At 53.3% G+C, this 15,331-nt stretch overlaps 2 protein-coding genes and 1 long non-coding RNA gene across 14 annotated transcripts; all 3 read left to right on the top strand.

The window, feature by feature from the left end:
• Positions 1-55: 55 nt before the first annotated feature.
• Positions 56-3,398, top strand: LOC307109904. Of its 8 annotated transcripts, XR_013814420.1 has the most exons (11): positions 143-531; positions 803-888; positions 1,105-1,152; positions 1,473-1,508; positions 1,674-1,722; positions 1,964-2,038; positions 2,207-2,245; positions 2,449-2,485; positions 2,809-2,854; positions 3,103-3,132; positions 3,285-3,398. It is a non-coding gene; the product is annotated as an uncharacterized lncRNA (long non-coding RNA). The 8 variants fall into 8 exon arrangements; XR_013814424.1 differs by lacking the exon at positions 3,285-3,398 and having other exon boundaries at positions 3,103-3,270; XR_013814425.1 differs by lacking the exon at positions 3,285-3,398 and having other exon boundaries at positions 2,809-3,270.
• Positions 3,399-9,487: 6,089 nt separating this feature from the next.
• On the top strand, positions 9,488-14,570 carry WDR74 (WD repeat domain 74). Of its 5 annotated transcripts, none has more exons than XM_079789492.1 (11): positions 9,488-9,566; positions 9,651-9,718; positions 9,842-9,963; positions 11,472-11,547; positions 11,686-11,832; positions 11,995-12,096; positions 12,989-13,089; positions 13,175-13,230; positions 13,747-13,892; positions 13,978-14,034; positions 14,356-14,570. In XM_079789492.1, exons 1-11 carry the CDS (start codon positions 9,503-9,505, stop codon positions 14,533-14,535), a joined length of 1,119 nt encoding a protein of 372 aa, XP_079645618.1. In that variant the 5' UTR covers positions 9,488-9,502; the 3' UTR covers positions 14,536-14,570. The 5 variants fall into 5 exon arrangements, with proteins under 5 accessions (XP_079645618.1, XP_079645617.1, XP_079645620.1 ...); XM_079789491.1 differs by having other exon boundaries at positions 9,651-9,757; XM_079789494.1 differs by lacking the exons at positions 9,488-9,566; positions 9,651-9,718; positions 9,842-9,963 and adding exons at positions 9,970-10,169; positions 10,729-10,854.
• Positions 14,571-14,735: 165 nt separating this feature from the next.
• On the top strand, positions 14,736-15,126 carry TEX54 (testis expressed 54; the record flags this gene model as incomplete). The annotated part of the gene is made up of 2 exons (XM_079789404.1): positions 14,736-14,814; positions 14,924-15,126. The coding sequence occupies 2 exons, from the start codon at positions 14,736-14,738 to the stop codon at positions 15,124-15,126; spliced, it is 282 nt and encodes a 93-aa protein (XP_079645530.1).
• Positions 15,127-15,331: the final 205 nt, after the last annotated feature.

The following is a 15,331-nucleotide window of genomic DNA, read 5'->3' as shown; positions in this document are numbered from 1 at the left end:
AGGCTCGCACGCGCTCTCCCCGTGCGCGTGCGCCCACCACAGCCCCGCCCTCCAATCCCGTGGGCCTCTGCGAGAGGGTATTTAAGAGCCTCGCTGTGGCCTGTAGGTCTTGTTTTTTCTCTGCTGCTCTGGGTGAGTGTTCTTTCTCCTTCGGAGAGGAATGGCCGCGTGAGCGTGGCGTGCCTTAGGTCGTCTTCTGTGTTACGTCTGTTTGGCGCGGGGGGGGAGAAATGGGGCGGCTTGGCCATGGCCTCCAGGCTTCCAGGCTACCGCAGGGCTTTGTGAGGGACAAAATGGCGGTGGCGGGCGGTGCCGGCGGCCTTCTCTGTGATGAGAGCCTTTCACAGACCTGTGCCGAGTTCCGTGAGGATAAGAAACTCTGAGACGGGCCTTGCACAGCCGGTGCAGTCGTCGTTCCGGAAGGCAAAGCGTTGGGGCAGTGTTGAATGCCGACCTAACGTCCTCTTTGTCCGCAGGGTTCAGGCGCACGTTTGGACGCTCAGGGACCCGGAGCAGGCCTCATGTTATAGAGTAAGTGCTGGAGGCCACCATTTCCGGCTTTCTCCGTTGCTGAGTGCATGGAAGTCCTATGCGATGTGCTACGGGGATGATAAACACCGAACTCTCTCTTTCTGATGGATTGGTGGAGAACCATACATTCTGAGTAGCACCATCCGCAGCCAAAGTTGGGGTGTTTTTTTCATGCTTGGGTCTGTTTAGCTCTGCAGTGTTGAGGCACGAACACAAGAAAAGGCTGCGAGGTATGAAACTTAAGTGAAGGGTGCTCTTCGCTTTTTTCCAGGTTTGGCTCCGTTCCAGAGAGCGTACAGGTTGGAGGATGGGACAGGACCTATCCTCGTGCGGATCGGTCCTGGCAGCGAGGCTCCGGTGGGTACACAGTGGTTACGCAGCTGTGGGTAGGGGCGCAGTGTGTAGATGGGTGTCCAGTTGGGCTGGCCACTCCGTGATGAACATTCAACGACAAGCATATGACTGACCTTAAAAGTGATGTCATCGAAGTCCTGAGAAGTTGGCCAGGAGTATTCACGGGGCTTGGCGTGGCTGTTATTGGGTAAATGTAATGCCTCCTTTTTCTGTCCCTAGGATCTCATCGGTCCTGAGGGATTCCGCTGCCTCCCGGGGTGACTACAGGTAATTGTCTAAATGAGGGATTGAGGTGTTCTCTCTCCAGTGTTCCCCACAGCCAGGAGAGCAAGCGGTCCTTCCGGCTTGTTTCTCTTGGAATGGTTTTGCTGGGGAGGGAGAGAACAGCCCAGTAGTACTTCTGGTTCTGGAGGGTGTGGGTTCCCCCCTCACCCACATCACTGTCAGATGATTTGAATTGTTCTGCTGATGCTCTGTGAGGTGTGACAGGTAATAGCATGTTAGAGTTCTGATGGCAGTTTCTGTTCAGTGATGAAATCCTACTCCATTCTAGTATTTCTAGGTAATAATTTGCTCCTCGTTTGCAGGTTGTCCTGATGATGATCTATTCATCTACGTAAATGGTAAGTAGCTTCTCCCAATACTCCAATACTGTGGTAAACTGACATGTGATCCCATTAGCCAAAGAATAACTTGGCAACGTGTGGTTTTTGGTCACCAGAGCCCTGGTTGACGCATTTAGCTTTCTGGTTTCTTGTAGTGATGTTTCTTGATGTCTTGCCTTCTAGATCGTCATTGATCTGCCCAGGGGTGAACTCGTGGAAAGAGGTGGAAGTGGTGAGTATGTGTGACTGTTGTAACTGTTCCAGAGTCCAGTGCCAGTGAAGAGCAAACATCCTGTCTTACCCCAGTACTAGCCCCAGAGCCAGCAATGGTGAACCCACTGGGGCTAACTGGGAGAGAGGATGAGAACTTGTTCCCTAAGGAACTGTCTGAGGTACAACAAACAAGATAGTATGTGCTTAGTTTCTCTTGATCTGCCCATTAGCCATAACTAGAACCACTTTGGCTGTTTCAGGGGTTTTGCTAATGGCGTGATCTCACTCAGGAGCAGCTGGGCCCTGTGCTACGGGAAAACCTCCAGAGTTGACAGGTTAGTTGGTTGTCAGGCTCATGCCACCAGGTAGCCGGTTTCTGTGATGAATCCAACTAGCTCACTATGACTCACAGTGAAAACACCTGAACACCTGAGGAACCGGAGCAGTGTGGTGGCGGGGACACAGAGGTGGAATTTTTATCGACCACAGACTTGTCTTTCTAGGTCCTGTTAGCCCTAACCTGCCTGCCTGTGCACTCAAAGGTGAGTGATTGCCACGTGTGTGGTGCGTGCAGCATGCCGGGTAGAAAATGCCCTTTAGGCCTACATATATGATGACTGACATGGAATCTCGTTCGGCTGATGACTTGCTGTTGAGACTCGGAAATCTGATTTTCTAGGAACTGGCTGCGGTGGGAACAGCTTTTAGTGCAGGAAGTGCACGCTGACTGTCTTGTTTCTTCCAGGTCCAGCACCTTCGCGGGGGCCCCAGAGTGATTTGAGGTAAGTCTCTCTGTAACTTAGTCTATGGCTGCTACATGAAATGTGCCAATTTGGCACTTTGGACCACTCACCAGTGATGAGTTGAATACCGCCCCAGTCTGATCACTGTGACTGAAAGGTATTTCTGAGCTGTGAGCTTGCCTTGGCGTGAGTGACCTGGGGAAGTTGAGTAGGCAGGACAGCCGATAGGACAGTCTTTGGACTCTGCCTCGTTTCTGTAAAGCGCGCGTTTTAAAACCTGCGCAGCCTGTGCGGGTGTGCCTGTCCTCAGCGATAGGCGTTCCCAGGGCTGGTTGACTTAGCTCCCAATCATTCTTTTGCAGGGAAGTGGAAGCTGTATTTCTGCTCGACCTCAGTCTGAAGTTAGAGGTGAGTAACTCAGAGGGGAAGTGAAGTGCAAGCCAGGCCGCAAGTTCCCAGTGAGGAAACACTCACATGTCTTACCTCCTGTCCTTGTCCCAGAGCCTGTGAAGGTGAACCCACTGGGGCTGGCTGGGGGAGAAGAGGAAGGTTTGTTCCAGAAGGAACTGTCTGAGGGATCACAAGGACTTCTAAACACGGGAAAGGGAAATAAATTACTTGTTGAAAAAATTGTGGTTTTTTTTTTTTTTTTCCAGGTCTAAAGAAAGAACAAAGCATGTATAATGGTAGGTATCTGCCCTCTTTCTGGTGTGTAACCAAGGTTTCTGACATACAGAAAACCTAGGGGTGTGATTGGGTTAAAGGTTGGCCCCTTGTAAGCTCACAGTGCATATTTCCAATCCAATAAAAAAAACTCACCTTTTTTTTTTCTCTACAGGAATCCCAATTCTTTGAAGACAAGAGAATTTTCAAGCAATTGCTTGTATAATCTAGCTGTTTAAATTTTCAAATAATTTCCATCCTTAAAAATAAAGGTTCTTTTTATCCTTCATTCTGGTTGATGTGTTTGAGTGGATCTAGTTTGCATAAATAGGTTAAACTTCCAGGGCATCTGGGAGGGGTGCTCAGGTGAACAATTGTTGAGTGAATAATATAGTTGGCATCCATCTTGATCTCCATATGCCATTATATCTGAGCATATGCAAATGACTACTTGAGAAGTTAGTCTCATCCGCATGGGTTGCCTGTGTCCATATATACCCAATGTTTCAAATCTATCTGGTCCTGGGCAAGCTGGCTTTGGCTTTTGGTAGTGGCACACAGCATGGGTGGGAGGTGGGGTATATGTGTGGTTAGGTCTGTGATTCTGAGCCTTTTAAAGCAGTTACATAGTTTTCCAAGCTCAGAGGCTCAAATCAGCATGGTTAACCTGCACACAGGCCCACACCTCACTGGCACTTAACAAGGTCTTCCCTCTCCTGGAGTGCTGCTTCCAGGGTCCTCAGGCACCAAAATTCAAGGGTGCTCAAAACCCTTATAAAATCAGTTCAATTGGAGGGAGTGTCGGCCTGCTCCACCCAGAGGAGTACACTTGAGAACCAGTGGACAGGAGCCTCGGGTGATGGTCCCCACTCCCTGGGAGTTCATGGCGTAAGTGTAAAGAAAAGGCTCTGCTGTTAAATCCATCTGTGATTAATTTAGTCCACGTGTGGAACCTGCAGATAATGAAGGGCCAACTATGCATTTTGTATAAAAAGGCAGGTTAATGCATTTTTTTTGTTCATGAAGTAGCCATACAGACTTGAGTTATCAACTAATAGAATGAGAGGGTTGGTTCTGAAAATGGGTCAAATGAGACCCACACCAGGATCCTGGGGGGTGGGGGTAGTGGGAGATGCACCAGCATTTAAACATGGGGAGCAGCAGAGGGGGAGCCCAGAGAGGCCCTGCAGCAGTGGGAGGACCCGCGGAGGGGAACGGGGAACCAGGAGAACCCACACGAACACCTGGAGAAGGGTGTGTCAAGCAACAAAGGTCAGAACGACTGCAAGCAGCTACAGGCTGGTCACTAGTGCGTGCGTTACCTCAACGGGGGAGGCAGGGAAAACGTGATTGAGTTACCCATTGTCACAACTGCAGGGGAGGAGGGTCAGTTGTCCAGGTCCCAGGGATGTAGCCATTAGACCAGGCTATTGGCTCTAGGGGTCTGGCGGCTACTGTCACTCACCCAGTTCTGGGGGTGCAGGAGGAGGTGATGGAGCCAAAGGGAGATAGGCTGGCGTGGGGCAGGCAGGATCCTCTAGAAGTGTTTGGTAGATAATGACCCTTTCCCCAAACGATTTTCACCATTTGGCAAATGAGGAATTCAAATTAAAGCCCAAGTTAATGGCTACTTGGGCTAAGAAATGAAAGCGCATGGGATGGGTTATATGGAGCAACAGTGAAAAGCGCCGGAGCGATTGAGGTCTGACTCCTCCCATTCCTTCTGTACACCGTCTACAGCATCTCTAGCCTGGACCTCCTCCCTGGGCACCCACCCGCCCCTTGACCTCCCCACCAGGTATCCAATCAGATATTCAGACCCTTGATTCCCTGGTTCTGTCCATGTCTGCTCCCTCAGTCTCCCCACTTCAGTTAGGTGGTAACAGCACCAAGTTCTCCATCCAAACCTAGCAATGCACTAAACCCAGAGCCGAGGCCTCGCTCCTGCCTTTGGGTTACGCTCTAAGAGGCAAAGTAAGACAGCCAGCAAGTGAGATTGTTTGAACTAGCACAGTGGTTCTCACCCAGGGGTGGTTTGCCCCCGGGGACATTACCAATGTCTGGAGACATTTTTGATTGTCCCCACTTGGAGTGTGTGGTCAACTGGCATCTAAATAGGTAGAGGCCAAGGATGCTGCTAACCACCCTACAATGCAGACAGACAGCTGCATCTCTTCCACTCCGCAAACAACGAATAATCCAGCCTAAAACGTGTATAGTGCTGTTTTAGACACCCTGAGGTATGTGATAAATGCTAACAAACCCCAGCCGGTGTTGCTCAGTGGTTACAGCGTCGGCCCGCACACCAAAGTGTGGGAAAAATTCATGGGGACTTCCTATAAGGGCACTGGATAGACGGGCCTTGAAAAGGGTCTGTCTCTAACTGGTGTTCTTATTCCAAGGCAGCTGCGTGATTGCCTGTCCTTGGAAAGGGGTCACATGAATGTTATAAGCAAACTGTAATAATAACAGATGTAGAAATTAAGTGTTTTTGGAGTGAACTTTGCTCAAGGAAGATTGGATTGAGAGTCCATGACTCAAGGATTGCTTTGTCTCCACAAGGAGGTGCGTGTGGCTCGCTGCCCAGATTTATAGCACGACGCCCGGGAGTTCGGGAGGGGAGCCAAAATTTGGGATATAAATGTACTGCTCTCTGTGAATAAACTTGCCTTCAACAGCATCACTGTTGATTGGTCCTCCTGATCCCCGCTTTTGCTTCTCTTTCTTTCTTTTTCCTCGTCACCGTCTCCTACTTTCAGGATTACCCTGTTCTCTGTCTGAGCAGGTCTCCGACACCAAAGGATCTCAGGTTTGATTCCCAGTCAAGGGCACATACCTGGGTTGCAGGTTAGATTGCCCCATCAGGGTGCGTGTGGGAAGGAGGCAACCAATTTTTGTGTCTCTCTCATATTGATGTTTCTCTTTCTCTCCCTCTTTCTCAAAAAAGTCCATGAAAACACATCCTCAGATGAGGATTTTTTTAAAAATAGCGTTAACGGCAGTCTCTGCCATAATTGCATTCTCAAAAGCCTTCACCACATCTACAAAGGAACTCTTTTCATGTAAGATCACACATTCAGAGGTTCTAAGAATTGGAATATGGGCACCTTTGTGGGGGCATCATTCTGCATATCACACCCCCTTAATGCAGCCCCTTGCTGGAGGCCCTGGTTTTACGCTTCTCTTTATTAACATCGGGGACACAGTGCTGAGAACCTTGACCTTGTTCTCTAAAATCATGGCTTTTCAGAAAGCTTGCCAGTTGAAATTACATTAGAGAATGGAATGACCTACTCTTGCCTGAAGGATCTCGGCCATGCCTGTACCTTTGACACAGAGCCAAGGCCTCTGCTTTCCAAGGAAACAGGACCTCAGGCTAGAATCCTGTATACTAAAACCCTAACATGCAAAGCAACCCAAGGGTGGAACCACACATCATGACATGCGCAGACCACCAGGGGGCAGATGCTCAACCCAGGAGCTCCGGGGGCGCACCAATCAGCCAGAGGCCAGACAGACTGGCAAGCCCAGCGGTGGTGGCGGGAGACTCTCCCTCCTCCGCTGCAGGTGGGCGGTGAGGAGCAAGGGGTCCTAGACTGTGAGAGGGTGCAGGCCGGGCTGAGGGACCCCCCCCCCCTCCCAGTGCACGAATGTCCTGCATCGGGCCTCTGGTCCCTTCTTGCTTTGAGCCTATAAAAGAATTGCTCATTTAAATTTGACCTACACTGGCCCCGCCCCCTCTCCCAGCGCAGGATCCGGGGTGTTGGAATCAGGGACCTCGGAAAGGCCGTGTTGCTCCACGGGGTGGGTGTGCCAAGTCAGGGAGGAGCACAGGAAAGAGCCGGGATGCGGGGAGAACTCCGTTCTAAAGGCCGCCCTTCGCTGTGTCCCCACTTCTCAGCACCGGCGCCTAAGCGCGGTGTGATTTCCCCATCGAACGGGGGAGGAGACAGGGACCTGCGCCACGTGGAGGAGCTATGGAGCAGGGATCCCCACTCCGCAATGTGGACTCCAAGACCCGGGCTCGGGAACCGCGGCCTCTTCACACGAGTCCCGCAAAGGGGGCCGCGCCACCCGCCGCATCTCCAACCCACGGGTCGCCAGCGAGCCCTCTGGACGCGAGACTAAGCCCCAGCCCGGGAGAAGAAGAGACCAAGCGGGCACTGAACTGACGGCTTGTATGTGGACCAATCCCAAGACTGTTACCAAGGGGAGAGGCGGGTTTATGCAAAACACACCCAGCAGGGAGCGCGTGGGAAAGGCAATAAAGAATTCTATGTAAGTCTGTTTCCAAAAGTCTGCTATTATTTTTAAGAAAGGGAACCAAAAAAGCCTGGGTTTAAGAAATAGGACGTGTTGAGGAACAATCTAATCGCTATGCCAGGAAAGTAACCACAAGTGCAAAAGCTACGGGAACGGTAAGCCTGGCGCGGCGGCGGGGACCACGGTATCGCTTCTCGGCCTTTTGGCTAAGATCAAGTGTAGTATCTGTTCTTATCAGTTTAATATCTGATACGTCCTCTATCCGAGGACAATATATTAAATGGATTTTTGAGACTGGGAGATGGAATAGGAGCTTGCTCCGTCCACTCCGCGCATCGACCTGGTATTGCAGTACCTCCAGGAACGGTGCACCCCCTCGGGGGAACAGTGATGGTTAAAAAAAAAGACTTAATCTAAACCTCCTAACTAATAGGAAGTAAGAGATGCTCAGGCGTAATTACTTCGTTTCCAGACTAGTCTTCCTTTTGTTACTTTTCTTTCACTCTATTTCAAAAGGTATATTTCACCCTGGCCAGTGTGACTCAGTTGGTTGGAGTATCGCCCCCACACAGAAGGCCAACTCAGTTCTAAAGTTCAGTTCCAATTCTCCTCAAGGCACAAGCAAGCCATGTTTCTCTAACTCCCCCTTCCTCTAAAATCAGTAAAAAAAGATACATCCTCGGGTGAGGGTTTTTTATTTTTATAGGAAAAGATGGAAATGTGTCGAGAAACAAGCACAGATTCCCACGTGGGGAGGGGAAGCGAGTCCCCGGGGAAGGATCTGTTAAAAGGCGGATCCAGTTTTGCTCAGGGGTTGGAGCATCGGCCTGCGCACTCCAGGGTCGCGAGTTCTATTTCCGGTCAGGAGCGTGCACTTGGGTTGCGGGTTAGATCCCCGGCCCCAGGGCGGGGGCGGAGGAGTCGCGCGGGAGGCAACCCATGGCTGTGTCTCTCTCACATGACGTGTTTTTTTTTTTTCTCTCTCTCTCTCTCTCTCTCTCCCTCCCTTCCACTCTCTTATCAAAACAATGGGAGAAATGTCTTCGGGTAAGGATTTTAAATAATAAAAACAAAGGCAGATTTCTAGATCTAATCCTATCAGCCTTAAAAACCCAGACGTCTCCCCCGACTTTACAATGAGGAAGACCGCACAAATGAGGAATGGATGGATGCCTCGCAAAAAATAAAATAAAATAAAGGTATAGGATTCTAGGGAAAGATGGAGTTTGTCCTGATAGGCTCAATACAGAGTAGAACTGTGTGCAAAGACGTCAACATCAGGTCCGGGCTGTGAAGTGTACCCAGCGTACCGTTTCCTCGGTAATAAAGAAGCAAATGTGGGATGTTCCGCTCAGCATTCTTATTGGCAGCTCTGCAGCTGAGCTGATACGGCTGCTTTTCCGTGGAAGACAACCTGCCAGGCAAGAGGGGGATGCTCTATCCTTCCTGATGGAACTTCAAACAGCAAAGTTCCTGAGAGTCTATGATTCCGGAGATCCAGACTCTTTCTCAGTAAGAAAACAGTCCCTCAAAGAAGGGGCCGTTATGACTGCAGCTTATCCTTGGGCGGAGTCCTGTTTCTATTAACTTTGCAGACTTTTACTCTGAGCTAGTTTTTACCATCCCCAAACCGCAATGTGAGGAAATAAAAATGGCGTCCTATCTCCACCTTTCCAAAACAGATCTGTGTTAAGGTCGTCGGCTTCCTTGCCCCCGTTTGTCTTTGTTTCGTGTCTTTTACACTCGAGTTTGAAATCAGGCGTCACAACAGTGATTTGAGTCGTGTCTGCAGCAGAAACAAACCAGCCGCGATGCGTGGGGGCAGGGAGGCGGCCGGGGGGGCAGGGAGGCGGCCTGGGGCCGGGGAGAAGGCCTGGGGTTGGCTCGCCCGGCATGGCGGTCCACGTAGGACGAGATCCGCCGCACGTGAAACCTGGTCAGGTTGCTCTTCAGATCCCCACGAGTATCTCTACGTTTTGACTCCGTGTGGCGACGCCGGAGGGAGCAGGCGGGCGGCTAACGCGCTGCGGGCCCTTTAAACGCCCGGAGGCCGCGCGGGGCCGGATGCCACGCGGCGCGCGCTGGTGACGCGACGCTGCGCCGGAAGTGCGGCTGTCGGCCGGCTCCGTTATGGCTGCTGCCGGGGCTCGCTGGAACCATGTGTGGGTCGGAACCGAGACCGGGATCCTGAAAGGTGGGTGGCAGGAGCCGGCGTCGGGCAGTGGGGGGCGGGGTCGCCCGCTCGCGACCCGGGGTGACTGACGCCCGCGTCCCGCAGGGGTGAACCTTCAGCGCAAACAGGCGGCGAACTTCACGGCGGCGGGCCAGCCTCGGCGCGAGGAGGCGGTGAGCGCCCTGTGCTGGGGCGCGGGCGGGGAGACCCAGGTGAGCGGCCGCGGCCGGGCCGGGCCGGAGCAGGGGGGCCGGTAGCCCCGCTCTCCTCGCCATCCTGCCCTCCTCTGCCCGCAGATCCTGATGGGCTGTGCCGACCGGACAGTGAGGCGCTTCAGCACCGAGGAGGGCAGATTCCAGGGCCAGAGGCACTGCCCCGGCGGGGAGGGCACGTTCCGAGGCCTCGCCCAGGTCGACGGGTAAGACCGAGCCCCTCGCTGAACGCTTAGGGAGAGCGTCGAGGCTCCCGCAGGACGGCCGGATAATGGCGATCAACCCTTAGGTGACTCGGGCCTGGACTCGGTGACAGGGACGTGTGTCCTGCCTTCTGTCGTTCGTTCCTATAACAAGCGTTTATTGACCACCTACCGAGTTCCAGGCATTGAGCAGAGTGCAAGGGCTGCAGGTAAACCACACGCACACAGTACCGACTCTTACACAGTTTGCATCCCCGAGGGATTTCCTCCCGATTCCATAACCTTTGCGTGACCCTGAGCAAGTCATTTCATAGTTTACTAGTAGAGGATGCCTTTAAATGGGGACTGACAGCCATTCACAATGTGACGAAGCCCCCAAAGGAAAGGTGGTCAGTTACTGGCCTAACTTTCTTCCTAAATGGAGAGAGGAGGTTGTGGGCAGGCGGCGTGGGTTTGATGGTGATAATTCTGACAGGTGAGGTCTAGGAGGCTCTGGGGGGGTGAGAAGTTTAAAGTAGGCCTTGAAGGGTTGGTAAATTTTGACAGGTGGAGAAAGGGGTAAGGGCATTTTGGAAAGCGGCTACTTCCTGGGCAGAGGCCAAGGATTGGTGTCGGGCCACAGGGTACCTTTCAGGGAAGATAAATTGAATTGCATTTGGGGAGTGGACGCTGAGGAAGCATTTTAATGCAAGATGGGCAGGGTAGGTTGGGATTAATTGTAAAGGGCTGTCAGTGCCAGGCCGAGAGACTGGCATTTTTGTTTTGTAGGTGGTGGGGAGATAACTGGTTTTGGAGCAGCAGTGAGCCTGAAGGAGTGTGGAGGATGAACTGGGGAGAGAGCAGTGGGGAGACTGTTGCCACAGCCGAGGCAGGCGATACAGACCCTGAACCAAGGTGGAGAGGGTGGGCAAATGTGAGAAAGAGCATAGGCTGGGTCTGGACAGCTTCTAGGGAGAGACTTGCTTGGGCTTCTTGGGAGGAGTACACGGCGTGGGGGCGGGGGAATTGACAATTAGCACGTGGAACCCAGACAGGGAACTCATGAGAAGAAGCTGGTGTTTGACTTTGGCAGAACCCTAAATCCCGACCAGTCCCATTTCAGTCCTTTCAGAGTGACGGGTCCTGACCCCTGGTGAGCGAAGAAAGATCCAGAGAGACCTGCAGGGCCAGGTGCCCCCAGATGTAGCTGTGGGTGACAAAGGCACTTTGCTTTGGGGAATCGCAGACTGGACTTCTGGTTCTGACATTTGCTGAGTGGGCAAACCTTTTCATTGCTCAGAGCCTCCGTTTCTTCACTTATAAACCTCACTCTGTCAAGGAAGTTAAATAACATACTAGTACACTGAAGCCAAAAATTGTCCAGACCCACGTTACCTGGACGCTTTCTTAGAAAGAGGGCTGGTTAGAGTCTAGTTAATGTGTGTGTGTGTGGGGGGGGTCGACTGGGGCTTAGAGAATATTTTCACACTTCTTTTTTTTAAAACCTAACTCTATCCTTCCTCTCCCTGCAGCAACCTCATCACATGTGTGGATTCTGGGATTCTCCGAGTCTGGCATGACAATGACAAGGAGACATCCTCTGACCCAGTGAGGCTCCCCTGCCCTGATCCTCTTGGTTGGGGAAGGTGGGAGCCAGGGTAGGAATTGAATGAGGGCTTTGGGGGAGGATGATTAGGGATTCAGGAATGGACTCTCATTTCCCCTCTCATCTCTCATTCTTTTCAGCTCCTGGAACTGAGGGTGGGCCCTGGGGTGTGTAGGATGCGCCAAGACCCAGTGCACCCCCATGTAGTTGCCACAGGTGGGAAGGAGAATGCTTTGAAGGTGTGGGACCTGCAGGGGTCTGAGGAGCCTGTGTTCAGAGCCAAGAATGTGAGTGAGGGGTAGGGAGGGACTGGGTCTGAGGTCCAGGGAGGCTGGGGCCACTGACCATGAGTCAGAGACCAGATGGGCTTTAGGGGATGATGACGGAGGGCTATAGGAAGGGGCACACTAGCTCCCCACAACCTGTCCCCCATTGACCCACTCCACCAGGTACGGAATGACTGGCTTGACCTGCGAGTTCCCATCTGGGACCAGGACATACAGTTCCTCCCTGAGTCACAGAAGCTCGTCACCTGTACAGGGTACCACCAGGTGAGGTACCCCGACCCTTACCTCCTACTGGGCTTAAGCAGCCTCCTAAAGACACAGCCCCCGCAGAGGCTCTGCCCCGCCCTCTGTCACAGCCATCCTTCTCACCACCCTCCCATCCCTGAGCTCTCAGAGGGAGCACGCCTTGGCCATTTCAGCCCGTAGCCTTCTCTTACTGTGCTCTAGGATGAGTTTGCGGAACGATGACTCTCCATGTTCCTCCATCTAGAAGAGAGGAGAGGAGGGGAGGAGGGGGTATTTCCTTCACAGCAGATTTACAGGGCGCCGGTGTCACGAGAGGACACGGGCTGCATGTCAAGAGAACTGGGTTTCTGGTCCTGGTGCAGCCTCTGATGTGCTCAGGACCCAGGCTTGCCTCTCCTCTGGCCTCAGCCCCTCAGCTCCATGGCAAGGGCCCAGCTGGGGGTCTTTACAGCCTGGCCCAGGCGGGACTGGGTCCCTGGATTGCTGTTTCCTTTGCTCTGCACACGGAAGTCTGATCTTGGTGACAGGCTCCTGCCGCACACACACTGAGGGCTTCCTCTGTCCTCCCTCGTTCAGGCTGACCCTCTGGGCTTGAGATTCAGCATCCGCTGACAATCGCACTGCCTTGCTTTTCCGTGCCCGGAGGGGAGTGTGGGGGGAGGGGCTGGTCACACATGAAGGCCAGGGCTGCTGCCACTTCCCGCCTGGGGGATCACTCCCCTCGCCCTGTCCGTTTATGCTGCTAAGCAGTTCTCCCCCACCCCCAACACTCGGAGAAGAGGGCTACATTCCACATGAGAGAGTTTCTCTAAGAGTGGGTCATAAACAGGAAAGCAGTATATGAAGGAGGGGGTGAAGATGTGGGGGTGTGGGGTGAGGGTACCCTTGTGATAGTTAAGTCTTCTTCCAGGTCCGTGTCTATGATCCAGCCTCCCCCCAACGCCGGCCAGTCCTAGAGGCCACCTATGGAGAGTACCCACTGACAGCTATGACGCTCACTCCCGGGGGCAAGTGAGTGTTTAGAGGGCAAAGAGTGGGGTCAGGAAGGACTCAGGAGGCTCCTGCTGACCCCACCTACCTCTGGTCTACTCCTCAGCTCGGTGATTGTAGGAAACACTCATGGGCAGCTGGCAGAAATTGACCTTCGGCAAGGTAGTGGACTGGGGAGCCTTGTAGGAGTGGGGGGCAGGATTCCCTCTGAGGCAGTACCTGGGGCGGTTGAACCCTCATTTAGGTATCAGTTTGGTTCAAATCCTGGTTTCAAAAGCTGTATGAGCCCAACTGGTTTGGCTCAGTGGATAGAGCGTCGGCCTACAGACTGAAAGGTCCCAGGTTCGATTCCGGTCAAGGGCATGTACCTTGGTTTCGGGCACATCCCAGGTGGGGGGTGTGCGGGAGGCAGCTGATAGATGTTTCTCCTCATTGATGTTTCTAACTCTCTATCCCTCTCCCTTTCTCTCTGTAAAAATCAATAAAATATATTTTAAAAAAGCTGTATGAGCTTGGACAAAGTACTTTAACTCCCTGTGCTTAGTTGACCTGTAAAATGGATTTAATGCTAACTCCTATCTCAGCGATGAGGATTAAATCCCGAAGTGAAAAATGATTCCAACAATAAATACTCAGTTCTGGTGGTTTGGCTCGCCTAATGCCTCCCCCTTTCTCCAGGGCGCCTGCTGGGCTGTCTGAAGGGGCTGGCAGGCAGTGTCCGAGGGCTGCAGTGCCACCCGTCCAAGCCTCTCCTCGCCTCCTGTGGCCTGGACAGAATCCTGAGGGTGCACAGGATCCGGAACCCCCGGGGCCTGGAGCATAAGGTGAGAGCCTGCTGTCTCCTGTGCCCCACTCATACTTCTGTGCACTTCATGGGTTTGACTCCCTAAGGTCCCTGATCTCCTGCAGGTTTATCTGAAGTCTCAACTGAACTGCCTCCTTCTGTCCGGCCGGGAAAACTGGGAGGTGAGCAGTTGGGTGTGGGCGGGTTGGAACCAAGAGCATAGATGTGAGAATTGATTTCCCATGGGGAGAAGGAAGCAGCTGGGACAGAGACTGGACCTGTCCCTCTCTCTCCCTGCCACATTACTTCATTTTTGTGAGGAGTGTTAATAGTTCCAGTCCTGACAGGGTTCCTGCCAAGAGTGACACAGGAACATGGGTGGGAATTGTTTCCCAGAGCAGGAAAGGAAAGGGGTGGTACCTGGCAAGATCACTTCCCAGTGAGAGCCTCCTTCCCTGTGGTCTCCTCCTGTGCCCCGACTCCTAAGCTTTTCTCCTCACTAGGATGAGCCGCAGGAGCCTCAAGAGCCCAGTCAGTTGTCCTCCGAAGACACAGAGGCAGATGAACTCTGGGCCTCTCTGGAGGCAGCGGCCAAGCGCAAGCTCCCTGATTCGGAACAGACATCAGGGGGCTTCCAAACCAGACGGAGAAAGAAGAAGCGGCCTGGCTCTACTAGCCCCTGAAGGGCCCGATCTCACTTTGTAAATAAACAGCTGACACCCGTCGTGACCCTGCGCCTGCGCCTTTTGTGATGGGAGAAATTAAAGGGGTGGCTGCTCTCGGAGCTGGGGCGGCGGGATATCTGACGTCACAAAAGCTGGTGGGAGCCAGGTGGGCTGGAGTGGTGGCGCCGAGTGCCGGGCGAGCCGGGCCCCAGCGGGCCATGGGCTGCTGCCAAGACAAGGACTTGCAAACTTCCAGTGGGAAGCCCAAGGAGGCCGGATCGGAGGAAGTCGAGGAAGGTGGGAACAGAAACACAGCTGGGGTGTCCAGGGAACGGGAGAGGGGTCAGGGTCAGGGTCAGGAGGGGGGCGGGGGGAGTGGAGTTCAGCGGCCGCTTCATCCTCGCAGACACCGAGGAGGTCGATGTGAACTCGTCGGACCACCGGAATCCCAAGTCTAACGAAAGCCTTTTGATCACCGTGCTGTGGCGGCGGCTATCCTTGTTCAGCCGTCGGGGCTCGCGGACAAACAAGAGGCAGTCAATCAAGCATGGGTGTACGTTCCAGGAGAACAACCCGGAGGAAATCCGGGAGGAGCCGGAGAAGGGATGACCCCAGCCCGGCTCTCCGTCCTCCCCAGCTTCCAGAGAATAAAGTTTCTAACGTGTACTAGCCGGAGCGCTTGTGCCTCTGCTGCCTCTCTGCCCGCACCACCCGGGCTGCGGTCTCTTTAAGGCAGGTCCTCCCCAGAGGCTGGCCCAGCCCAATGGGCCCCGCTCTAGTTCCTAGGGGCGGGGTCACGACAGCGGCCTAGCCA

This window comes from Cnephaeus nilssonii (assembly GCF_951640355.1).
Source record: "Cnephaeus nilssonii genome assembly, chromosome: 13".
Classification (NCBI taxonomy): Eukaryota; Metazoa; Chordata; class Mammalia; order Chiroptera; family Vespertilionidae; genus Cnephaeus; species Cnephaeus nilssonii.
The sequence above is the reverse complement of the archived record's forward strand: the minus strand, read 5'-3'. Positions and strand labels throughout refer to the sequence as shown.

What these genes read in the sequence shown, in the direction of transcription:
- WDR74 (XM_079789491.1), top strand. Translation starts at nt 9,503, where the DNA reads ATGGCTGCTGCCGGGGCTCGCTGGAACCATGTGTGGGTCGGAACCGAG. An exon ending in CTGTGTTCAGAGCCAAGAAT is followed by an intron (nt 11,833 to 11,994) that starts GTGAGTGAGGGG and finishes CCACTCCACCAG; the next exon opens with GTACGGAATGACTGGCTTGA. An exon ending in ACGCTCACTCCCGGGGGCAA is followed by an intron (nt 13,090 to 13,174) that starts GTGAGTGTTTAG and finishes TCTACTCCTCAG; the next exon opens with CTCGGTGATTGTAGGAAACA.